The sequence below is a fragment of the Cupressus sempervirens genome, chromosome 4, assembly GCF_028749045.1.
Source record: "Cupressus sempervirens isolate cs-2001-9-10 chromosome 4, ASM2874904v1, whole genome shotgun sequence".
NCBI classification, from domain to species: domain Eukaryota; kingdom Viridiplantae; phylum Streptophyta; class Pinopsida; order Cupressales; family Cupressaceae; genus Cupressus; species Cupressus sempervirens.
Genome location: NC_143121.1, coordinates 320,546,094 through 320,572,812, shown reverse-complemented (window position 1 = coordinate 320,572,812; position 26,719 = coordinate 320,546,094). Strand labels below are relative to the sequence as shown.

General features: G+C 37.1%; 1 protein-coding gene across 1 annotated transcript in view; it reads left to right on the top strand.

Annotated features, from left to right (window-relative positions):
- The first annotated feature begins 8,176 nt into the window (after nucleotides 1-8,176).
- Nucleotides 8,177-26,719, top strand: part of SIRB (sirohydrochlorin ferrochelatase B) — a 36,315-nt gene continuing 17,772 nt past the window's right edge. The window contains exons 1-5 of the mRNA XM_089825090.1: nucleotides 8,177-8,449; nucleotides 8,538-8,746; nucleotides 8,841-8,902; nucleotides 9,660-9,770; nucleotides 9,995-10,087. Coding sequence (XP_089681216.1) covers nucleotides 8,340-8,449; nucleotides 8,538-8,746; nucleotides 8,841-8,902; nucleotides 9,660-9,770; nucleotides 9,995-10,087 — 585 coding nt within the window. The 5' untranslated portion in view covers nucleotides 8,177-8,339. The remainder of the gene's footprint in view (nucleotides 8,450-8,537; nucleotides 8,747-8,840; nucleotides 8,903-9,659; nucleotides 9,771-9,994; nucleotides 10,088-26,719) is intronic.

The window sequence follows — 26,719 nt, the reverse complement described above, 5'->3', positions numbered from 1 at the left end:
AAGTTGTGATGTAGTTCTTGCAACGATATTGAGCTATAAGGGATTACAGATTGTAATCAACTTGTAATCATTGGATCATAATAATATCAGACTTGTTGTTTGGTGGACATAGCCTAGGGATTGGGTGAACCACATTAAATCTTGATGCCTTGTGTTCTTTTCTATGTGATATATTATTTTCTGTTATTGGTTATATTTGCATGTAATTGTTATTTCTGTCTATGGTTTAATCCTAACAAGTGGTATCAGAGTGAGGTTGTTGTTTTAGTTATGCTCTGTAGGGAAGTCTCACGATAGAGTGGGAGTCTCACAGTTGAGTGGGAGCAATGGCAGACGAGGGTAAGCTGAGGGTTGACAGGTTTAATGGGCAGAACTTCTAGTTATGGAAGATGCAAATGGAAGACTATCTTTATCAGAAGGATTTATAGAAGCCATTAGAAGGCAAAGCCAAGAATCAGGGATCTATGTCAAATGATGAATGGGATCTTTTGGATAGAAAGGCACTTAGAAGCATTCGATTATGCCTAGCACCATCGATGACATTTAATATTACAAAAGAAAAGACAACAAAAGAGTTGATGAAAACCCTAGCGACACTATATGAAAAACCCTCTGCTTCAAACAAGGTATTTCTCATGAAGTGTTTATTTAATATGAAAATGGTAGAAGGTCGATCTGTTGCAAATCATTTAAATGAGTTTAATACTATTACTATTCAGTTATCTTCTATGGGTATCAATTTTGAAGAAGAAATTAGGGCTCTCTTGATTTTGTGTTCTTTGCTTGAAAGATGGAATGGCTTGGTAATGGTTGTGAGTAATTCTATTTCTAGATCTAGTACCCTAAAATATGATGATGTGATTAGTGTTATTTTGAGTGAGGAAACTCATAGGAAATCTTCAAGTGGATCTACATCAGGAAGTGCCTTGAATGCACAAAGCAGGGGCAGAACGACTGAGAGAGGAAGTAATTCTAGAAATCATGGAAAATCAAGAGGAAAGTCAAAGGGGAGGAGGTCTCAATCGAGAGGACCGAACGACTACTGGTACTATGGGAAATTAGGTCATAAAAAGAAAGATTGCTAGAATCGAAAGAAAAATGAAGGAGATAAACCAGATGGAGACAAGGAGGCAAATGTGGTAAGTAACAAATCTGAAGAGGATGCTTTGCTTCTATCTTTAGAAAGTGTTGATGATTCATGGGTTTTAGATTTTGGTGCTTCATTTCATGCTACACCTCATAAAGGTTATTTCATTGATTATGTCCAAGGGGAGTTTGGGCTTGTTTATTTGGGGGATAATGAACCTTGTCAAATTGTTGGAAAGGGAAAAATTAAGATTAAGTTGCAGAATGTGAATCATTAGCTACTACATGAGGTAAGACATGTTCCAAGGCTGAGTAGGAATTTAATTTTAGTAGGGCAACTCGGTGATGAGGGTTGTGTAGTTACTTTTAATGATAAAAATTGGAAGGTTTCAAAAGGTTCCCTTGTAGTAACAAAAGGTGTGAAAGTAGGTGTAATGTCCCTTTACTGATTTTTTATGATATTTTCAGCCTCAAATCAGAACTTTAAAATCAAACAACCAATATTACAAAGATCTGCCAATTTCCCAATAAAACCCAAATCGGGTATGTCCAAATTAGTGCCAAAAACTTCACAACTTCACAAATTATTAATAAATCTGAAAATGGACATTTTTAAAGAAATTTCAGTAGCATAACAGCCTACAAAATGACATTTCCAGATTTGTATAGCCTTTACACAACAGCCCACAAATGTAGGGCAAAACTATGCTCAATCGGGCTCCCGAAATTAACACAAAAAAATGCCCGAAAACACCACAAAACACTCATAAACTATCTCAGAAGTTTAATCACGACCCAATACATATATTCAGCCCTATTTTAACATCATAAAGTCTGAAATACAGCAGCAAACCAAACTGATATGAAACACTCAACTGAAATCTCAAACTCAAACCAAAAACAACCCCGAAAACACCCAAATCGGCACTATTCAGCACAAAGGCAAACTCTGTATGAGCATGCACATGGAATGGCTTCAAACTCCCATCCTTAGCCTTCCTGAAAACCTGCAAACTCCCATTCTTGGGTCTCCTTCTCCACAGGTTTGGCAGCCTCTGAAGAACAACAAGAAAATTAGCAAGAATCAAGATGTAGAATGAGCCCAAAATGCCTCCAAACCCCTTTTAAAGAGGGCATAACCCTAACTCACGTCCAAGAGGGGTTAATAAAATATAATTTAATAATAATTTTTATTTATTAGTCCATTGGTTTCCAAAGATGAGCCCCTTTTTCCGAAATTTCACCTTTTTGGAGCCTGCCTGCCTTAACAAAGTTTTTTTTTTTTAAATTATTTGAATAGGGGACATGACAGTAGGCACCTGATATCTTTGTATAGGTCATATTGTTCCTTCTACTTTTATTATTTTAGATAAAAATGAATGTTCAGGAACAATTGCTGCAGTTGAGCACGGAGAACAAATAGCTCTTGTAGATTTTGATACAATGTTGTGGCACAACAGACTTGGGCACATGAGTGAGAAAGGTATGGAAGAACTTTATTCAAATAAAGTTTTACCAGGTCTAAAATGTGTTAATATGGATATCTGTGAAAGTTGTGTGTATGGAAAATAAAAGAGAGTGAGTTTTGTAAAGACTAGGAAGGAAAACAAAAAGGAGAAATTAGAGCTTGTGCATATAGATGTATGGGGACCAGCTCAGGTATCTTCCCTTGGTGGCTTTCATTATTATGTTACATTTATTGATGACACAACTAGAAAAATATGGGTTTATTTCCTTAGATAGAAATATGATGTATTTCAAACATTTCAGAAATGGAAATGCTTGGCTGAAAATGAGACTGGTAAAAAATTAAAATTTCTCATATCTGATAATGGTGGTGAGTATTGTAGTCGTGAATTTGAAGATTATTGCTCCATTAATGGTATTCATAGACAAAAAAATATTCCAAGGACTCCACAAAAAAATGGAGCGGTTGAACGCATGAACAAGACTATAATGGAGCGTGCAAGGAGCATGAGGTTGCATGTTGGGTTGCCCTTACATATGTGGGCAGAGGCTATCAATACTACTATAAATTTGATTAATAGAGGTCCCTCTACTCCTTTGGGTTGTGGTATTCTAGAGGAAGCATGGAGTAGTAAGAAGGTGAGTTATTCTTTTATCAAAAGCTTCAGCTGTGAAGCATTTGCTCACATAGATTCTGAAAATAGAACCAAGCTGGAAGCTAAGTCAAAGAAATGTGTATTTGTTAGATATGGCATTAATGAATTTGGTTATAGACTTTGGGATTTTGAAAATCATAAAATTTTAAGAAGCACAAATGTCATATTCAATGAGAAAGTGTTGTACAAAGATCTGTTGCAACAACATGAGCAGAAAGAAAATGATTATGTAGTGCTAGATGATACTCCAAAAGTTGATGTTCTAGCCATTCCTCATGATGTACAACAACCGCAACAACAAATACCACACACACTGGTGAATGTTAGATAGTCAACAAGGGAAATTAGACCTCCAAAAAGATTTTGTCCTTCTTTGTATTCAATTTTACTTACTGATGCTGATGAACCTGAATGTTATGATGAAGTTGTGCAGGTGGATACTAAGATTCAATGGGAGTTTGCAATGAAAGATGAAATGGACTCTTTGCTGAAGAATAAGATATGAGATTTATGTAAGTTGCTTATAGGTAAAAGAGCTTTACAGAATAAGTGGGTTTATAGGTTGAAAGAAGAGGAAGGAGGTAAGAAAAGATTTAAAGCTAGGTTAGTTGTGAAAGGATTTGCACAAAAAAAGGGTATTGATTTTGATGAGATATTTTCTCTTGTTGTTAAGATGACTTCTATCCGTACTATTTTAAGTCTTGTGGCTACTGAAGATTTGCATTTAGAGCAGCTTGATGTTAAAATAACCTTTCTTCATGGTGATTTGAATGAAGAGATATATATGGCTCAGCCACAGGGATTTGTGATCAACAATAAGGAGAACTTACTGTGCAAATTGAAGAAAAGTTTATATGGCTTGAAGCAAGCACCTCGGCAATGGTATCTAAAATTTGATAGTTTTATGCATGAGCATGGATACAATAGGTGTCATTTAGATCATTGTGTTTATTTTAAGAGGTTGGATGATGAAAGCTACATTATTTTATGTTTATATGTTGATAATATGCTTGTAGCTGGGTCTAACATGGATCACATTAAGGGGCTGAAATGCCAATTAGCACATGCATTTTCTATGAAGGATTTGCAGGAAGCAAAACAAATCCTTGGTATGAAGATTTGCAGAGATAGGAAAAATAGAAAATTGACACTATCTCAGGCTAATTATGTTGAGAAGGTGTTGTAATGTTTCTCTATGGAGAATGTTAAAGCTATCAGCACACGTTTACCTGGTCATTTGAAGTTGACTAGGGAGATGTGTCCTAAGACATAAGAAAAGGAGGATAAGATGTCCAAGGTACCCCATGCTTTAGTTGTAGGAAGCTTGATGTATGCTATGGTATGTATTAGGCCAAATATTGCACATGTAGTGGGAGTCGTTAGCAGGTATATGAGTCATCCAAGAATTGAGCATTGGAATGTCATCAAATGGATTCTCAGATATTTGAGAGGAACATCTAATAAGTGTTTACACTTTGGGGGCTCTACTACTAATTTACATGGTTATGTTGACTCAGATCTGGTAGGGGATATTGATACCAGGCATAGTACTACAGGTTATGCCTTTACTGTTGGTGGGGCAGCCGTGAGCTGGGTTTCTAGGTCACAGAAGGTTAATGCTTTATCCACTACAAAGGCAGAGTATGTAGCTACTATAGAGGCAACCAAGGAGATGATATGGCTTCAATTCTTCTTGGAAGAATTGGGACACCCTCAGAGGGATAATTATTTGTTTACAGATAGTCAAAGTGCCATTCATCTTGTAAAGAATTCAGCTCTGCATTCAAAGACCAAACACATACAATTGCGGTACCATTTCATTCGGTTAGTTTTGGAGGATTGACAATTAAAGCTGGATAAGATACATAAGATGGCAATCCATTAGATATGTTTACAAAGGTAGCAACAAGGGAGAAGTTGAACTCCTCTTCAGTTTTGGTTGGTCTTTTAGACTGAACATGAATAAAAGAATAGCAAAGTCCGGGGTGGTTTGATCCAATGGGAGCCTCATGGAGTAGCAACATAGCTATAGGATCAGTCTCCAAGTGGGAGATTGTTGTTTAGTGTGGAGCCTAATCAGTCCCCAAGTGGGAGATTGTTAGTTTGTGGTGATTGATCAAGAAAGTATTGTACATACTTCATAAATTCTTTGGGGTTCGGGCTGTGATCGACATTGTTTTGGGTCGTGGTCGATGTTGTGGCCGACATATGGCCAACATGTTGTAACCCTGAAGCAGCATAAAATCACTTGTATAAAAGGGCTTAGGGTTAGGTATTTTCATTAAGTTGGGATGCAAAATTAGTTCTTGTGGTGGTATTGAGCTATAAGGGATTACAGATTGTAATCAGGTTGTAATCACTAGATCGTAATAATATCGAACTTATTGTTTGGTGGACGTAGCCCAGGAATTGGGTGAACCACGTTAAACCTTGGTGTCTTGTGTTCTTTTCTGTGTGATCTATTATTTTTTGTTATTGGTTATATTTGCATGTAATTGTTATTTCTGTCTATGGTTTAATCCTAACAAAAATTCTTACTGGAGAAAGATTGCAAAAGATGGGAATCCAAGGCCCTTTTAGATGCCCCCTTTGTAAAAATGTGGAAGAAAATGTAGACCACCTACTACTCCACTATAGTTTTGCGTAAAGGGCATGGGATATGATTAGGACTAAACTTGGTTGGGTGAGTCCACTAACAACCATGTTGAAGGGCTGACTGGAAGCTTGGCCAACAAAGAAGAACAAACAGGTGTTTGCGATAGCATGGAGGATAATTATGACAATTGCATTGTGGGAGCTTTGGAAAGAGAGGAATAGGAGAATCTTCTAGGATAAGGAGGAAGAATGGCCAAGGTTTGGACAGAGGTTAGAGAGGGCTATAGCAGAAATAATCTCTTCAGCTTCATCAATGTGTAGTCCTCAACTCTCGTCTTTCACTAGGCATGACACACATCTACAGTCTTTCTTCCTAACAATTAAGTTCCAGCTTGTTTATGGGCTTGGTAGGGTTAATCCTATTCAAAAAATGGTAAAGGTTTTTTGGACACCACTAGAGGAAGGATGGCTTAAAATTAACTTTGATGGGGTGGCTAGGGGAAACTTGGGGGTCTCAAGGTGTGGTTGTGTAGCAAGAGATTACAAGGGCAATACTCTTGCCTTCATGGCAAAATGTCTGCATGATGGCTCAAATAATGTGGCTGAATGTTATGCAACAAAAGATGTTCTTTTCTTAGGAGCCAAACTGGGCATTAAAAGAGTTCATTTGGAAGGGGGTTTAGAGATAATCATAGATGGAATAAAGAAAGGGGAGATGGAGGCTTGGCACCTTGATAAATATATTCAACATATCAAAGGATTGCTAATGGAATTTGAAGACTTCAAGGTTTCCCATACATTCTGAGAAGCGAATAGGGTGGCGGACATGTAGGCTAACATGGGCGCAAATGCAACAATGGGAACTCATAATAAATTTTTTGAGGACTTGAGACACCTTGTATTAGTTTAAAGAGAGAAAAATATTTTTTGCCTTGGCCAACTTTACAAATAAAAACCTTTACATCTTGGCCGATTTCTTGGGGAAGGCATCATGACTCCTACCCTCAATGGCATTTATCATTTTACGACATGTAAAGATCCCAATCCTGCACATGTGTCAACTTGTGTGTAATCATTTCTTGGCACTCCGACGTTTGCTTGTTTCTAAAGAGTTCCAAGCAAGTTAAATTCAGACAAAAGACAAGCCAAATTCAGAGTTTTTCAAAGGCAACAAAAATGGAGGTAAATATTGCTTTGGGCTTTGAGAATCAGATGCAGACTTATGAGGGCAAGATCAAGAACATATTTGTGTTTGATGATCCAGATTCCTTGGAGGGAGTTCAACAAATGTTTGAGCCAAAGTACTTGGATGCATATTGGAAGCGACGATCGAACCTGAACCATGTAGTCATAGTTTGTGTGGATATGCAGTGGCTTTTGGGGTTGGAAGATATAATTGAATGAGATATAATTGAATGAGCTATCTTGGGTGTGGACATAGAGATGGGAGAGGAGCCTTGGAGATTGATTTGTGGTGGGGAATCGTCTGTTCAGCCACTGGTAGTGTGGTCCTTTGCAAATCCACAAGGCATGCATCTCCCAAAGGCAAATCAGGGTTGGAGAAAGATTGTGGGTTTTCTGCTTGGGTGAATTTGGGTGTTAGTTGAGATCAAGCGAGGCTTCATGAAGGCTACACTGCGAAAGAGCACGCTTGCTCTAGGGCAACCATTGCACCATCAACTCGTGAAGAATAATCAATAGGAGGGGGGAGCCTCCACAACAAAGGGTGTCTGAGTGGATGCCTTGCTACTTGAAGAGGAGGGGATGATAGTAGCAAGTGTTGTCAGGTTAGGCAGGGGATTTCGGTGCTGGACGATTGCTTTATGCTAACATTCACACGCGAGGAGGCAACACATTGGTTTAAGGAGTAGCAATAGGATGATGGTGGAGACAACGACGTTAGCAAGCATGCATCTTTTTGTTTTGTTTTGTCTCTAGTGTTTTGTATTTGGTTTGGGCAGTCTATGCTTTTGGCAGGGTGTTAATACTGTGCAGTTTTTTGCAATGTTAAATGTATGGGCTTGGGACAGGTAAATATATGATAGTAAGGTATATGGCCATACCTCAAATATTGTAACTCTCTCTTTAATATCAACACAATACCAATAATGTTACCTATCAAAAACAAAAAAAACAAAGATTCCAGTAAAATAATATAAAAGGAAGAAATAATAACTATAATTTTTTATATATTTTTTTAATTTAAAAAAAATCATAATTATAAGTTTTAACTATTTTGAAGATTTATCTACTAAAAAATTATTACTTGATTTGTCAACTAAAATGGTTTTGAAATAAATTTAAGATGAAAAAACAAGTTTAAAAACTAATAATAACATATAAATTATTTGAAATAGGCCCAATTTTGAAATACAATAAAACTGTTTGTTTGAACAAGTGAACACACAGCAATATGCTAGACTAATGTTTTTCCCTTTGAACGATCGGACATTCGAACGAATAGTCATGGAGAGGCACTGAAGTGAATGCCTCCCGCAATGAAACTGATTATCTAAATTCAAATGGTAGTGGAGAATGATTTTTAATCTCAAGCCTACATTTCAATGGACGACATGGCAAACGAAACACTGTTATAGCTTCCAGCACAGGATTATGTCGGCTAATCTTGTTCATGCTCCAACTTGGTAAATTCATATCCTCTAACTTTTAAAATACGTGGGCGTTTCTTTGAGGCAAGGAGAGGTACAAGAATTAACATGCCCAAGTTTACAGGGGATTTCCTTCGGTTGGACAGACATTTTCTTCATCTGCTAATTTCAGGTCAAGACACGTCCACAGAGTAATTAGCCCTATTTATGCGCATGGAATGGAAAATAAGAATTTATCTACAATTGATAGGGATCAATCTGCTTTTAGAGAGCAGGATGCAGTTATCATAGTTGACCATGGTTCCAGGCGCCAAGAGTCCAATTCCATGCTTCGTGAGTTAATGCTCTCTTTCTTCCATTCTGTGACTTATATATATGATACAATGGTTTCTTACTGAAGGCTTAAATTGGCATTAATGAATGGCAGTTGCGTTTGTGGACATGTATAAGGAGAAAACGGGTCACCCAATTGTTGAACCTGCTCATATGGTAAAGATCCATATTCTACTTCTATCAGAAATTCTCGTATATTATATTGCAATTCATTGCAATGTAAATGTGGATTTCGGGCTTGTTATGCAAAATCTTCCTGTTTCATGCAGGAGGTTATCAATGTTTTGAATAAAAAAAACGCAGTTTTTGCTTTTTGAGAAATACTGGACATTATTCTTTTGACAACATTTTTCGCTTTTTGCTTTAACTGAAGAAGAATAATTTGTTGGGTAATTGCGTAAAGATAACGAAAACAAAAACTTGGAAAAATCATGACTGGCAATATGACTCAAAGGAGTCTGAAGTGAAAACACAGCCATACACTCGAATTGGAATCCTGAAACTGTAAACAAAGACAAAACCGTTTCTATTCTGCTGCTACTAATATAGAGAACAGTCAATGTTCGGAGAGTCACTCTCATACGAGAAGATAACATATCTTAAAGATATATAAATTTCTGTGGAAAATCAATTTTATCCACAAAGGGCAAAAAAAGTCCTAAATTGGAACTCTGCAGTTTAGGGCTTAAGCTCAATCCTGAAAATGTATCTTTAGGTTACGTTTTCTCAGCATTTAGTACAGCAGAAATCATTTGATTTTGTGAGACTTGAGCAGTTAATACACAAGATTTTTGTTATGGACATATCTGGCATATTCCAAAGGAGCTTGCTCACATTTTGACTTAAATGTTTGGTTTATTTCCAGTTGATTTGAAATTATGGTTGCAGTTATTAATGTTGGAAATGCTTTCAGGAGATAGCAAAGCCAACAATAAAAGAAGCATTTGACTCATGTGTGAATCAAGGTGCTGTCAGAGTTATTATAAGCCCTTACTTTCTATCTCCTGGACGTCACTGGAAACAGGTGTGGCTTCACTTTTGGCTCTCTTTACTATTAATTCTGTTTTCTCTTTACAACTGTTCCATATATTATTTTTCCATGGAATAGGCACACCCATTGGTGAAAAACTCACTAGCACTTTATCCACTCATTGGTCTTTGTGCAATCCAAAAATGAGATATCACAATAATTGAGAGTTAATGCAAAAAGCCTTACGATGGAAATTTAAAGGTATACCATTCTTGCAGGATATCCCAGCTTTGGCTGAAGAGGCAGCAAAGGAGCATCCTGGTATCCCATACATTGTCACAGCACCACTCGGTCTGCATGATTTAATGGTGGTATGGAATAATTTAGTGGTTATATATAAGAAAGTTTCAGATTTTTTTCTTTTGCTTTGTAAGCAGTAGCTCTATTTTGCATCCCATTCCTTAGTTTGATGTTTCTGATAATACGAGTCACCATTTCTTATTTTGTTTGTCCCTGTGTTTATCTGATTAAAATTTTCTACTAGAACTGAATACCATTTATGAAAGTTGTGCTAAAGACCATCCCTTCTTGTGGGCAATCTTCACTTACCGCTGTGAAGCTGGTCATCCTGACAATTGCACCTTTTTTGTCTCAACCATCAGTGAAGACTGTAGACTCAGTTTGTTCTCCTTGTTAGACTGTTCTTTGTTTTTGGTGTGTTGGTATTGAAAAAACATGTTCTTTATAGCTTAATTTTTTACATACTTCTGTAGGTAATGTTTTTCCCTTTTCTTGATTTTTGTATGGAATCTATCAAACCACTCTTGTGTCTAAAATTAACTGTATTATCTCTCTCTCTCTCTCTCACACACACACACACAGTGGTTTAGGTAATAATGTGAATATAAAGTTGCAAGTGAGTTTATGTTGGAGTGCAGGCACTTTTTCAACTAAATGTGATATCTAAGTTTAAACTCTCGCATGGGTAGCAGATTTCTAGGTTGGGCAAGATGATCACTAAGAGAATCCAATGATCTCAAAGGCCTCTGCCCAAACCAATAAAACCAGTAAAGTTATGTAGAATTTGGCATTACCGGAACCTTCTTGAAACCTGTTTTTTTAATAAATAAAAACGTCATTTAGGATGAATGCTAATTTTAACTGAAAAGGAATTGAGATTGTTACTGTCATATATTTAGACATGCCCATATCTTGGTCTGAAATGTCTTCTTTTATTCTCATTTGATGGAATTTAGATTGCAGGACCATTTTATAAAACGGCCTAGTGTGTTTCATCTTATTAATATATTATACCTAGGTTTCTGGTTCTGGTGGGTGGGCATGGGTAAGGGGTTTTGGTAGGCCAGCACGACAATTTGTTCTCCAGTGTATAGGTATGGCTGGGTATGCCTGATATAGCTTCCCTCTTAAGTGATAGCATTGTGAAAATTGCATTCCTCACGATGGTTTCTCACATAAGAAACTTGATCATCCTCGAAATATGTGCCCATCTAATTGATGTTCAATGGGAAAATCCTACCCCTGATATCTGTGTCTTGAATGGAAAACTGGCTATATGCCTACAGTCTGACAATGATTGACAGGTCCAAGTTTAGTATTTACTGTACATCCAGTAGCTATATGGCTGGATGCTATATATTGTATGTCTTTTGTTGCCGAGTTCAGTCATACTGCTCGTTGCTGTTAGTGGTTGTCTGCAGGAGAAATCCTTCATACATATTGATATGATGTCTCCATCTCATTCAGATTGTGATATCAGTATAGTCATGGTATTCAAAAGTCTGAAAAATAGCATTTGTTATTGGTTCAATATTGGTAACTGCTGCCATCAAATGCTGCCGTGTCTATTCATATAAAGCATCTTAATTTATTGATAATGAATACATGCGCAGGTGTCTGTGTAATTACTGACGCCTCATATTCAGTGTTGTGGAAAGACATTCAATTCATATGCTATCTGTGGGTGACAATGAATGGCTACTGTAGAGAATTTGTAGAGACGGTCGTTTCAAGAAGATAGATGAGACACGAAAGTCTGTTATAGTAGGACATTCTCTATTCGATAAGGCTCCTTTTGTTTTAAAATTTTGGTTCATTGTCTCATACCAGAGTATTGTGTATCATCCACCATATATGTTTTAAAGCTTGCCACATGCATTTGAATGATTGTACTAGGAAGTTTTCTTTTTATCGTCATTTCAGTATTGATGATTTTTATGTATTCACGGTAGCATATTACGGTGCTGGGTGGTGATCACAGGCATTCTTGTTCTGATTAAAAGTCTTGATCATGAAGTGATTATCATGGGGATGTGTCATTATTAAGAGTGAGCAAACTCAAAGAGAATTCATTTTAGTTTCAGCTTGAGAGCATTGCAATTTTCAGACTATTATTATTCAATAAAGTGATAGTTCTTTGTGTTGCTGGGTTTATCCCTCTAGCAGGAGGGTTTTCCCAGGGTATCTCTGATGTTATTGTGTGTTTTTTTATTAGCATTTTATTTTATGTAATTCTGGTTCAAAACATGAACAGTTTCTGTAGTTTGTTCGTGCTGATGTTGGCCATAGGATGGAGGTCTTGATTACTTCTTGTGTGCATCCTATTATTTATTGTGATTTTTTGGCTGTAGCTTTTTTCTGCAAGTTTTTGCCAACCAGAGTCATCAATTTGTGTGTGCATGTGTATTCCCATAGCCACACCTAAGGAAACTATTTCTGCCATACCATTATATAGGGTTCTGATATTCATCAATGCACCCATACGGACAGCAACTTAGGATTTATTATATAATATAATGGTTTATGATAATAATGACATCTGAATCTTTCATAGCACAGTACTTTATCATTGATCAATGATACATTGCAGTGATAAGTATAATTTTTCAGTTGTTAGTTTTCATCTCCGCTCTTAGATCTCCTTATTTGTAATCAAGTTTCTTATGTGTTAGAAGATCTGAATAACTACTAGGGGTCAGGTGTGGAGACCTAGTGATGCAGAGTGCACAGCCACAAGAGTGCTTTATGGGCCTCTTCTTGGTTAGGTTGTCCAACTTGCACTTCTTCACTCCTACCACTGCAAACACCTTCTCCAAGGGTCAGACTATCCCCCCAAATGGTTTTTACACCCTACACAAACCTGCAAACTTCTAGGGATTAGATCAAGTTTGATACAACTTTGTGCCTTAGGGACACTTTCCCTAACCTAGGTCAAAACATGGAAATTCACCTTGCACACTTCACTGCCTCAATCCAATGATTGTAATGTCCTACGCAGGGCTAATACATGCAGATTCAACCACTTGTTTGGTTCCAAGACACCCACAACACCTATATCCCTGATTAGGCTAGCAGCCCCAATTAGGCTGCCCTAAAAGGAAAATTGGACACAACTCACAAAGCTTCCAAGTGACCAGGCAAACAAATCACAGATTAGGATACCCTTTTGGGTCTTCTATGAAATTCCAAATTATCAGGATTCAATTCTACTCCAGCACCTCTTAACCCTCACAATGCACACAGACCTAATAGTCCTAATTAGGCTTGGTTTACAAAGCAAGACCTAACAGATGGGTACACAGAATTAATCTAATACTTCAGAGAGGTCCACCTGACCCAGATACTTCCAATTCACCTTCTACTGGGTCACTTAGTCTCCTTACTTGTTTGTTCACACAGAATCCACATTCATGTGTTAAATACATAGAAATATTTAGCCTAGGGCTTGCTGGTAGAAATAGAAAACCAGCATTTCTTGTCCAGGGCTTTTGGAATATTAAAATACATATTCCTAACTTGCGTTTCCAAAGTGGCCATAAAAATCCACTAGTGAAATTGCAAGCTAGGCCTCCATCTTTGTAAAACCCTGATTATTTGAGTGTTTCAGACCAACCAATACAAAAATTAATGTAACTTCCTTCAAATGCCACCGATTGAGATCATACCAAATGCATATGAAAGGTAACTCAATAACCTATCTTACAATGCCAATGATCTGATGTGTCAATCTGTGCAGGGCTGTACAGTTCAGAGAAACAGAGCGAAATGGACAATAATCAGTGCTGTTTTATTCATTCACCATGAAATCCATACAATCTCCAACCTCTGACCCCATGGATTTGTCAGATGTACATATATAGACTCTCCCCAACGATCACAACCAACTTTTGAAAAGTTATGACTGTTTGGGAAGAAGTTGCAACATACCAAGCCAAGCAACTTTTCAAAAAAAGTTGCTTGACAAAAATTTTTGCAATTTTGCAAAACATGACAACTTTTGCAATTTTTATCCTAACACCTGTTTATTGACTCAAATATGTTGAGGGACCTTTTCTAAGGTCATTTTTGATTAAAACAACATAAATACACCTATATCCATCTATAATAAGTCCTATTGGTCTAACAAGACCAAAGGTTTATAAAGCACCTTTGGGTTTTTAGCCTTACAAATTGGACCAATTGACTTCTTTAGGTTGATCCAAAGGATCCAACCATGTATTACAACTCATTGACCCTATGGGATACCAAAACTACATTGGGTGCCCTACACTGTACTCATCTGGCCAAAAAGAACTCAAGTCTCTTGAGCTGGGATCTCTGACAGTTTTGCTCCAGTCTTCTCAATTGCTTCTTTTGTCATCCATGTGGCATCTTCTAGGGGTTTATTCTTTTGTCATCCATGTGGCATCTTCTAGGGGTTTATCTTTCCATTTGATCAAGAACTCAAAGTAAGTTCTCCTCCTTGTCTTCTGTCCTTCCCTTTTTCCCAAAATGCATTCAATTTCAGGCTTGGGTTGCTGTGGTAAATCCTTCATCAAGCCCATTTGTTCTGCACTTTGTTGACCTGCATCACAAACAGGACCTTTATATGCATAGATATCAGAAACGTTGAAAATTGGGGACAATCCAACATTAGGGGGTAATCAATCTTATATGCATTATTTCCACAGTTCTTGAGAATCTTGAATGGGCCAATCTTCTTCATCATTAACTTTGTGTACTTTTTTTTAGGAAACCTTTCTTTCTTGAGATGAATCATCAGCATATCTCCCACTTGATACTGCAAGTCTCTCCTTTTTCTGTCTGCAACCTGTTTGTACTTGTCAGATGTATGCTCCAATTTATCCCTTACTTGTTGATGGATATCCTTCATCACCTCTGCAAAATCTTCTGTCTATGCAGTTCTTTTGTCCATATCTCTCACATCTCTCAATTCCAAGACACCTCTGGTGTGTGTGCCATAAACAATTTGAAATGGAGTTAGCCCAGTACTCCTATTCACTGATTCATTGTATGAGAACTCTGCCTGTGGTAGGATGTTATCCCATGTGGCTCCATGCTCCTTTGTCAGGCACCTCAATAGGTTGCCCAATGACCTAATGATGACCTTACTCTGTCCATCTGATTGAGGGTGGTAGGCAGATGAAAGGGACATTTGTGCTAGTTTCCTTTAAAGGGTCCTCCAAAAATGTCCTATGAACTTTGAGTCCCTGTCTGAAACAATGGACAATGGTAATGCATGAAGTCTGACAATCTCCTTTAAAAATATACCTGCAATGTGGGATGCATTATGTGTGGTTTTACAGGGCAGAAAATGAGCCATTTTTGAGAACCTATCCACAACTACATATATGCTGTCATAATTTGTCTCAGTCCTTGGGAGCACCAAAACGAAGTCCATTATTACTGAATCCCAAGGTTTGGTAGGTATTAGCAGTGGTATATACAATCCTGCATTAGATGTTTTTCCCTTGGCTTTTTGACAAATCAAACACCCTTCTACATACTTCCTTACATTTGTTTGCAATTTAGGCCAAAAATAAAACCTTCTAACCAATTTAAGGGTCTTATCCACCCCAAGATGCCCTGCCAAACTCCCATAATGCTTTTCTTTTATTATATTTTCTCTTACAGATCCTTTAGGAACACAAAGCTAACTACCTTTGAACAATAACCCTTCTTGCAAAAAAAAATCAGAAAATTCAATATGATACCTGCCTCCCATGTCCTTACAAACCTGATATGCTTCTTTGAAATCTTCATATTCTTGGTACATGTCTTTCATGAAGTTGATCCCTATGCTCTCTAATCGAATCTCCTTTAATGTCAAATTCCTCCTACAGAGGGCATCAACAACTTTATTAGTTAATTCCTTCTTTGGCTTGATAGTGAATGCTTTGGACTGTATGAACTTCATCCACTTCATGTGCCTGCAATTCAGTTTCTCCTGCCCATTCAAAATGATGAGGGCATGGTTGTTAGTAAGCACAACAAATTCCTTGAGCAATAAATAATGTCTCCACTTCCTTAAGGACTAAACCATGGCATATAATTCTAAGTCATATGTGGAGTATTTTTGCTTTGCCTCATTCAAATTTTCACTAAAGAAGACAATAGGCCTCCCCTCCTGACTCAAAACTCCACCAATAGCCCTATTTCTAGCATCACATTCAACTGTGAAAACTTTATGAAAATTTGGTAAAACCAAGATAGGTTGTTCTGAAACCCTTTTCTTCAAATACTCAAATGATTTGCAGTCTTATCTAACTTAAGCTGGCTCATGTCATTAGCCATACCGGTGACAGTTTGACTTCTATTTCAGCTGTGAGATGTGTAACTTGATCAAGCAGTTGTGAGGACTGTGCCTGCATGCTTGCCGTAGTGACAAGAGCAACGAGGTTTTGCCCATTCGGTTAGCAAATAGGAATGCGAGGACCTCATACGATGATATGACCTAAGGGGCTGAGGTAGGAAACATAGTCCTAGGTACCAAAGATATCGTTTGTTGGGTCCAATGAGAATACTTTGGAGTAAGGAGAGGAGCAACTTGTGGCGCATAAGTGTAATGGGAGGTTGGGTAACCCTGAAGCCCCGCCATAGGGATCGTATTATAACTACCTAGGTGAGGAGCTCCTTTGAGATGAGGATGACATGACATACTCTGTCGTGCGTCCATCAGGTGATTGGTAAGTCAGATAGAGACCTCCAAGGTCAAGGTGTAGATTTGGCCAAGGCAAGTTTCGCATGGCATCCAAATAAGTCCTTAGGGCAAGTTCTGCTATGGGTGTGAAGGCATCTGAACATCGCTTGAGGGTACATTGGAACCGATTACTAAAGGCATTTATTGGATCGTTCAACTCCTTTTGGATTTCGATGAGCTAATGATGGCACAGAGTAGGGTCGATTTGGAATTGAAAGGCTGAGAGAAAGGTTCTCTCCATGTCGACCCATCTGCAGATGGAATCAACGAGGAGATTAAGGTACCAGTTCAGCTCAGTGGGACCCAGGGTCATTGGGGATAGGCGGCAAGCAACATCTTTGTGCTCGACATTATTTGTAACCAAAGCATCCTTGAATGCCCGAATGTGTTCTTCTGTCGTCTGAGGACCCAAATGTTGAAATTCTGGACAGTTTCTCAAGGTGAGATGACATAGTGTGCATTGCCACAAAAGTTGCCAAGGGTGACAACTGTGGCCCAAGGAACACAAGTTGTTGTGGAACAACCATTGCCTCTATTGGTAATTGGGACACGAGTATACTTTGAGTAGTAGGAGGTTGGGACATAGATGCCTTACCTTTCTTCTTTCATTTATTTTTCTTGTTTTAGACCGGCGGTCCAAGTTCTACAAACTCTGTGGAGATGACAGATGATTGCAACTGCTAGAGGAGAGTCGCAGAAAAGTAGTCGAGTCAATGTAGAGTCTAGAGGTTAAATTCGCTAAGCGATCTTTCAAGTGGAGATTGGTCAAGATCTTACAATTCAGAAACAAGATTTGGCTGAGCCAACGAAGTTGAACTTCCTTGTGCCAGTTTTTACACCACACGGAACTGAATGACCCCAAGGTTCACCACATAGTGTAGGACAACCACATGAAGGCTTGAATGGGCTCTCCTTCTAGCGCCATTTATCTATTGATGGGACTTTGTTTTGCGTCCTGCCAATAGAGCAATAATTGTCACCAGACTGGAATGGTCGGCCAATATCGCCTGAAGGAATAAGAAGCAAAACATTTCAACTCCCAAGCTCCCTATAGATTGGGTCTCGCTTGTGCAAGAATACACAAAGCTGGATGAGGAGGTGATTGATTTAAAATAAGGTGGGCTGAAGCTTCATCGCTTCCCTTATTATCTTGGTTGGGTAATGAATCACTTGAATTGGGTTGGGCAAATATCTCAAGATGGAACAAGGGGATACAAGAAAAGTAAATAACAAAAATAAAAGAGCCTATAGGCTTAGAAATCTAATCTACTTATAGTCTACTTTTGTGCTATTTACTATCAACAATACATGATTGAATGGTAGAATAACTTAGATACATGCTCAATCAATAAATCTAACATATACAAGTGTTGCAAATGAAGCTCATACCAAAATAAACAAAATCATTTAATTTTATCCAAGCCAAAGAAGATAAGAGTAACAAAATAGAAAGATCTCATTGTTTTCGAAGGTAAATGAATCCCGTAGTAAGTAATGCAAGATTCTTTTAATCAAAACACTTTATAAATACCAACAAGCACTGGGTGAAACAAAGATATTCCAAGAAAAGATGATACTGCTTTCATTCATGAGATAAGGTGTTATAAATGGTATGGACAATAAAATCATCAATTTTTACCGGCCCTAGAATAGTTGACATTCTTCTTATTTATAGACAGTCATTCTCACTTAGGGAGGGAAAAGAACTCCCAACCCTAACTGACTCATCTACTTCCTTAACTAACACTATCTATTGCTATCTTTATGCAAAGGCACTTGCGGAATAAAATATGTTAAATTACAACCACAAAAGGGGTAGAAAGAAGCAAGGAAGGGAACAAGGGGAGTTCCCGAGGGAAAAATTGTGATCTTTACACTTTTTGCCTAGTAGATCTTTGCCAGTTATCTCCTCAAGATGCCCACTAGTTCATAAGAGCACCTAACTTCTCTGACAATCTTATATGCATCGATTACACAGCAAAAGAGGTTGGCAAAAAGGAATTATTTGCCATCATTAACTGCCTACCACTTCATTAATAAGTCTATCAGCCAACAACGGTGGCGAATGTTTGGCTTCGGAAGGAATTCCAGCACATTTGGTCATGTCGTGGAAGGACTTGTGTTCCAAGACATCCGGGCTTGGATTTTTGAACATCGACTACCATGTAATGCAAGCTCATCTGACCAGGTCATAGGGAAGGAAGAATCTTGGACCCAAAATTGAACTTTATAGAGTTGTGGTGCTTCTAAAAGCAAGTGAAGCTCCTTCCGAGCAAGTACTGAATTAAACCAAAAGAATCCCTTGATGGTGAAAATCTTGCTTGTAGGAGGGTCCTTGCAATGTATCCTCCTATGTCACGATACAGGATGCATTGGTCATAGAAGGGGAAGCCTCATAGATCTTGAAAGATAAACATTTTGGACTCATGGGTCTCCCAACGTGTAAGCACCCTTCCGTTTGTTAACTCGTTGCTTCCTAGGCTTTCCTTGCTTGGAAGTCTCGAGTCCTATGTTGGCAACTAGTCCTTCTGTGGTTGGGGTCTCGGGATGTTGTTGACCTAGAATCCTTAGGGAATCGTCTTCCCTTTTTTGTTTGGCAATGCCTATATTACAAGGCAACAACCATCTTTTGGTATTTACACCAGCTCTTGTCATGCCTTGATACCCGAATAATTTTGCCAATCCTTTGAAGCTAGAATCCATTAGCACTTGTGAAGACCATACACGTTTTAAGAACATGACCCATAGAAACCTTACTTTTACCAAGCTTAAGATTTTAGGTTTCTCGGACCTTGTTGTCTCCCGTCCGTTTCTTGAAGAAGGATATGCAAATTGGGAGGGAGAACAAAACTCGAAAGCCGAAACAAGTAAAATAACTTTTGGTAAAAGACAAAAGATGGTATCCGGAAGTCATACCTTGGAAGAATGAAAACAATCTCTTACCGGTCATGGGAGACGAGATCCCTGAGCCTTGAAAACTTGTAATTTTACAACTTGAGCACAAAATAAATTGTTTTCAAATGTACAAAATATCGATAATTTATTCTTCATTGGAATTCCTAAATTACAGCCCGGATAAAGACTCTGACAACGTGGCTTAGAACGCTGGGTTGTCCTTATGCGATTGACAAGACCACTATTTAACATTCGTTCGTGTGACACATGGGACCAATTAATGCTACGTACTTTGGATGTGATAGCCAACTGAATCTGAAATACAAGCCAACTTGTTGTTAATGATGCAAGGCAATCAACTTGAGGATGGAGAATACATCTTGGTAGATAACTGGAGGCAAAACGCACCCCTTACAGTCACCCAAGAACATGAACAGGACTGCCAGCGTAGTGCCAACAAGCTACCACTAACCTACCAAGACTGAGGTCGTACGTGTACTTGTAACCATGGCAACATATCCCACACTCTAACTTTCTAAGCCAAAGCCACCAACTAGGCACCCATGAAGGCATGCCTACAACTTCTTAGTCAAGCCAAATAGACTAACTTGATTTGGTAGATCGAGCCCCATTTAATGTCCCCACTATTAGAGTTGGTTTGGGACCATAATTACCACAAAGAAATTGGTAAGTTAATGATAAATCTAATTGAATATTTCATGTCTTTAATAAGGTGTCTAATTTGAAATAATTAACATTTGTAATGAATGTTCTCGACCAAGTTATCGGATCGTACTATGACATTCATAATGAATGCCCTCCACCAAGTTATACTTGGATCATTCTCCACCAAGTGCACTTGGATCATAATATGACGTTCATGTTGAACATCCTCCACCAAGTTTATACTTGGATCATTCTATGAAATTCATAATGAATGCCCTCCAACAAGTTATACTTGGATCATACCATAAGATTCGCAATGAATGCCCTACACCAAGTTATCCTTGGATCATAAAATCATATTAATTCAATCGTTTATTCCAGTGCACATGTATAAGTGATTAATTTATAATGTTAATTCTATTTACATAATCCTTGTATATTAAATCATATATTATGTTGCCTATATTGCAATAGACCTAAGCTAAAAGAACAAAATATTTGTTTTTATGAAATATCACATAATAATAAAATAATTTATTTATTTGTGAAAGTTCTTTTTTCCTTATCACATAGCAACAAAATTAATTATGGATTGAGTTATTTAATCATTAAAGCAAATAAATAAGGATATTCATTTATTATTTCTAATAACAATAATCATCTGTTAAAAAAGCAATTTAAGTCATTTCCTTATTAAAAAATGGGGAAGGGTACAATCAAGGGACCTGCCGATTTAACCCACAACCCTCTATGCGGCTGTTCAAACCTTATATATAGGCGTACACAATGATTAGACAGGGAAAAAATGCAGATTGGGAGATCGGATAGTGTGAAGACCATCGAGCAAAACGTACAGAGGAGAACAGGAAAAGGTACAATCTCTCAGGCAGTAACCAGTCTTACGCAACAGACCCCACCGAGACTTAGCAGTATGTACACTACCCATCGCATGGCATAAGGACAGGTGTAAACAATTTATACAGCGTTGACCCTATACGTTGGAAGTATGGATTATAATATTTATAATTCATAAATTTATGTTTAATTAAGGCAATGTTTGTTCCTCTTATATTAAAGGTATAAATATGTATTCAAAATCTTTAAATACATAAGGTTTGAATTATTTTTGATGATAAATATGAAACTCAATTAAATTATTAATTAGAAGATATATGAGAAATAATAAAAGATTTGGATGTTAATCTATGAACACCATATGAGACTCATAGCATGGAGCATGCGAGATATTTAAGATCTCCATTGTTTGCCATGGCTGAGTGTCGATATCGTAGCATGGGGCATGTGAGATATTTAAGATCTACATAGTCCGCCATGGCCGATAATCGACCTACCAGAATATTCTGAAGTTGTCAACATATGCATATGTGAGTAGCATTGGATAGAGAATGCCCATCCAAGAAGAATCTTAAGGGGTGCGCTCCTGGGAAGACAACAAGGTAGCTATGAGCTAGGAAGCCAACTTGGAGACGTCCTTAGGATTGGGAATTAACTTAGAGGGTAGAATAATATAATTAGTATAATTGTTATTATGTTTCTAACGTTTATTCTTGCAGGTATTACTCACCCTAATTAGTGGGGACATTACATATATATATATATATATATATAAATAATTCACTTTATATATATAAAAAGAAATAATATAATTTTATATAGACAATTCGTTCCTATATTATATTACTTTTATATTAAAAGAAAATAATATAAATATATTCCTATCTTATGTTACCTTTATACTAAATAAAGAAATTAAATTTAGAAATGCAAACCTTGTCTTACCTTGTAAGCCCACTCACATGGCACCTTAGCTCTTAATATTTTTCATCATCTTATCCATTATTCTTGTAGAATGATTAATGACTTTACTTTTTATTTATTTTAGATGATATGGTGTTCTTTCTAAATTAATTTGTAAACCTCCCTTGCTGACTAGGATGGGGCTTTTTTTATCTTAGTTGTCCTCCCCTTTAGTGCTTTTGAATGGAGATTTTATTGTCCTTTTTAATGTTTAGTTTTTATCCATACATTTTCCCCTTTAATTTCCATGTGGTGGGTCATTCTTGGAAATCTTTGGTGGAAGGTTTCTATTTCATCAATGCATTCCTTGTGTTGACTTTTATTAGTCGATTGAGCCTTCCCCTTATCAGTTCCTTTTTTTTAATGTTTTTACATTATTCCCATGGATCTTATTTAAATACTTTTACCAAACGACGTGACCATTGATATGTCCTTTAAATCACCGATCCTTTAATAAGGGTTTAATATTATTTAGTTTGGGATTGGTTAATAATTTTCTATTTTAAATTGTTTAAGACCGATTCCCTAAGATCACATAAAATAATAATTATTTATTATATCATTTTATTACTTTTATTATTAGTGTTAAATACTAGTCATTATACATATTGTTTTAAATATTGATTATTGCTGAATGTTATTTGATTATTATGAGTGAATACTATTTTTGTCTAATATAAAAATTGATTAGTTTGGAAATTGTAAATTTCCTCTATAATTATTTATTCATCTAATGATCAACTGGATATTACACATATATTATTAGGAGGATATTACAGTCCTACCCTCCCAAAATTGCTTGTCCTGAAGCAATTATAATTTCCATTTGATTTGCTAGATCTCAATGAATACTCCTTTGTTCCATCTCCAAGTTTGAATTAAATGATACAATCAAGAGTTGGAGATAAGTTGTCTGAACATTGCGAGTGGTTCAACTTGATTGGTTATATGCTAAATTGGATGGAAAATACTTGATTGATTCCGCTTTAATATTTGATAATTGACTTATCAATTAATTTGTGCTTAATGATCACTTCAAATTAAGTGTTCTTCCCCTGATTTGTATACTTATCCAAATATTTGAATATTATCAAAATCATTTTCCTCTGAATAGCCAGATTGATCAATTTGTCCTTACCCTATAGGATGGCAAGATCATTGCTTTGATACCACTATTATGTTCCCACTATTAGAGTTAGTTTGGGACCATTATTAGTACAAAGAAATTGGTAAGTTTATGATAAATCTAATTGAATATTTCATGTCTTTAATAAGTTGTCTAATTTGAAATGATTAACATTTGTAATGAATGTTCTCCACCAAGTTATTGGATTGTACTACGACATTCGCAAAGAATGCCCTCCACCAAGTTATACTTGGATCAGTCTCCACCAAGTATATCAATTGTCCTCCACCAAGTTTATACTTGGATTATTCTATGAAATTCACAATGAATGCCCTCCAACAAGTTATACTTGGATCATACCATAACATTTGCAATGAACACTCTCCACCAAGTTATACTTCGATCATAAAATCATATTCATTCAATCGTTTATTCCAGTATACATGTAAAAGTCATTATTTTATAATGTAAAATTACATTTACATAATCCTTGTATATTAAATCATATATTATGTTGCCTATATATATAAATAGTTCACTTTATATATCAAAAAAGAAATAATATAACTTTATATAGACAATACATTCCTATATTATACAACATTTATATTAAAAGAAAATAATATAAAATATATTCCTATCTTATGTTACCTTTATACTAAATAAAGAAATTAAGTTTAGAAATGCATACCTTGTCTTACCTTGTAAGCCCACTCACGTGGCACCTTAGCTCTTAATATTTTTCATCATCTTACCCATTATTCTCTTAGAATGATTAATGATTTTACTTTTTATTTATTTTAAATGATATGGTGTCCTTTCTAAATTAATTTGTAAACCTCCCTTGCTGACCTAGATGGGGCTTCTTTTTATCTTAGTTGTCCTCCCCTTCAGTGCTTCCGAATGGAGATTTTAGTCCTTTTTAATGTTTAGTTTTTATCCATACATTTTCCCCTTCAATTTCCATGTGGTGGGTCATCCTTGGAAATCTTTGGTGGAAGGTTTCTATTTCGTCAATGCATTCCTTGTGCAAACTTTTATTAGCTGATTGCTCCTTCCCGTTATCATTTCCTTTTTTTAATGTATTTATATCGTTCCCATGGATCTTATTTAAATACTTTTAACAAACGATGTGACCATTGATATGTCCTTTAAATCACTGATCCTTTAATAAGGAGGGGTTTAATAATTTTTTATTAATATTTGGCTTGGGATTTGTTAATAATTTTTAAATTTAGATTGTTTAAGACTGATTACCTAAGATCGCATAAAATAATAATAATTTATTATATTATTGTATTACTTGTAGTCGGAATAAAATAACTATTATGTTTAGTACTTGTTAAAGCTAGTCGGGCTAGGTAGTCAGGAGGTGAGGAAATGTGTTGGTTGGTTTCCAACCCACTGACCCTTCTATAAATATTTGGAATATTGTCAATGTACTCATGTTGATTTTAGGTATTAATAAAGAAATCATTTCCTCGCCTATTGGTATTGTGGTATGAATGGTATGTTTTGTGTCTTACTTCATAGGTATCTCAATTGGACTATCCTGTATGGTTAGCATATTATATCTCTGTGAATTTACGTGATATTTCCACTCTACATTTTTAGCGCCGTTGCCTAAGTCCAAACATAGAGGTCGGTAGGATGGAGTAATGGGAAGGCCCTTTGTAATGCTCATCCAAGTAACAAATAGTGACGGGGAAGAGGAGGAAATAACTGGGGAAGATTAGTTGACACATGATATGGTAACGGTCTGAGAAGTTGCAGTCGATCAATACGTACAAAGGGAAGCCTGTAAGAGAACGGTCCTTAAAGGTATGGTACACAAAAAACTTTCAATGCCACCAATAGTGTACGATCTTCTAGGAAAGCTCCCTCGTCTGTTAGCATGAAATTTGTTAGGAGTGGAAGAGGAAATAGCTGAGACACAAAGGGAACGGAGTTGACAACAAGTAGTACAACAATTTGTGGAAAGGAAGACCAAGGAGTGCGAAGAACGTGAAGATTCCAAAAAGGGAAACAAACAATAAAACGATTCATGCCCCTAATTCCAAACATATATCCCAAGCGGGTACAGGGAACTGAAACTGAGGAAGAAGTCACTTTGAGGATACTACGTCTCCAACAGCAAGAGGAGAGACGCCGTAATTGGAAAGGAGGACAAGAGGATTTCACGAGAATCCAAGAAGGGTTGATCGAGCATACAATCGAAGGTATAGCAAATTTGGTCATCTCAGAGACACTAGCAAGGAAGTTGGGATACAAAAATCCAGAGACACTGGTAGGGAGAGACTTCTAACAGGAGCCAAGTCAAGAAGGGGATACTTTCAGTAGTTCCCCCTTGAGAGCGAACTTCTTGTTGGGAGGGAGTGTTCCATCGGGAGGTGTTCACATAATGGCAATAGACAAACAAAAATTACCAAGGTTCACAGGGGACGGCTTGGAGGACCCCGCTTGCCACTGTAAAATATGTATAGCCATATGGCAAGTGAATGGACAAAATGATGCAACGGAATGGTTAAAAGCCTTTCCGGCCACGTTAAGGGGTATTTCCATTAATTGGTATACGGATTTAGAGGCAGCAAAGAAAAACACATGGAATAATATCTGCACAACTTTCGAGGAAGAATTCAAACTCCTGAGAGATGATGATGAAATTGTAACGGAGATTTATAACACAAGACAAGGGAACAATGAATTCGTTAAATCCTACAACAGAAGAATGAAAGAGCTGATAGGGAAACAAGATAACAAGCCAACATATGGACTAAAGAAACGATGGTTCATCGAAGGATTAACACCATCTCTTAGGAAAAAGATGAAGATAGTCCCACCATCGACCTTTGGAGATGCATGTACCCGTGCCATGGACAATAGAAGCGAGAGTAAAACTTCCAAGGCAAGAGGGCATGGAAGTGCAAGTGAAAGCTCGGAGGAGATTGAAGAAGAATCCAAAAGCATTCAAGCCCTGAGAAAGGACCTGAGGTGGTTGATGAAGGAAGTGGTAGGGACTAAAAAAAAAAAAGAAAGAAGGGAGAGAACTTTGGTGTACAGAGTGTGAAAAAGAAGGCCATACAAAAGGAGCATGCCCGAAGAAAGCATTTTGTGAGATTTGTTAGGTACTGGGGCACGCAAATAAAGATTGCCCCTATAATCTGAAAACAAGGAGCGCTCAAGTATTCCTGACCATGGGGGGCAGTCTACACCTCCCTTCACTCCGCCGAAGAACACGAATACAAAAGCCTCACTAGGAGGATACAAAAATTATAGGAGAGGAAGTAACAATAATAGCAACAACAATAGCAATAACAACACATCGCGGCGGCCACTCTAGTATGATTCCAAGGGGAGGCCAATGATTCAATGTAGGACATGTAATGAATGGGGACATTTTGCACAAGATTGTCAAAGCGAAGGAGGACAAAATGGAGGGATGCTCTGCAAATGGTGTGGGCTAGGCAATCATGAGGATGAAAATTGCCCAAGACAAAA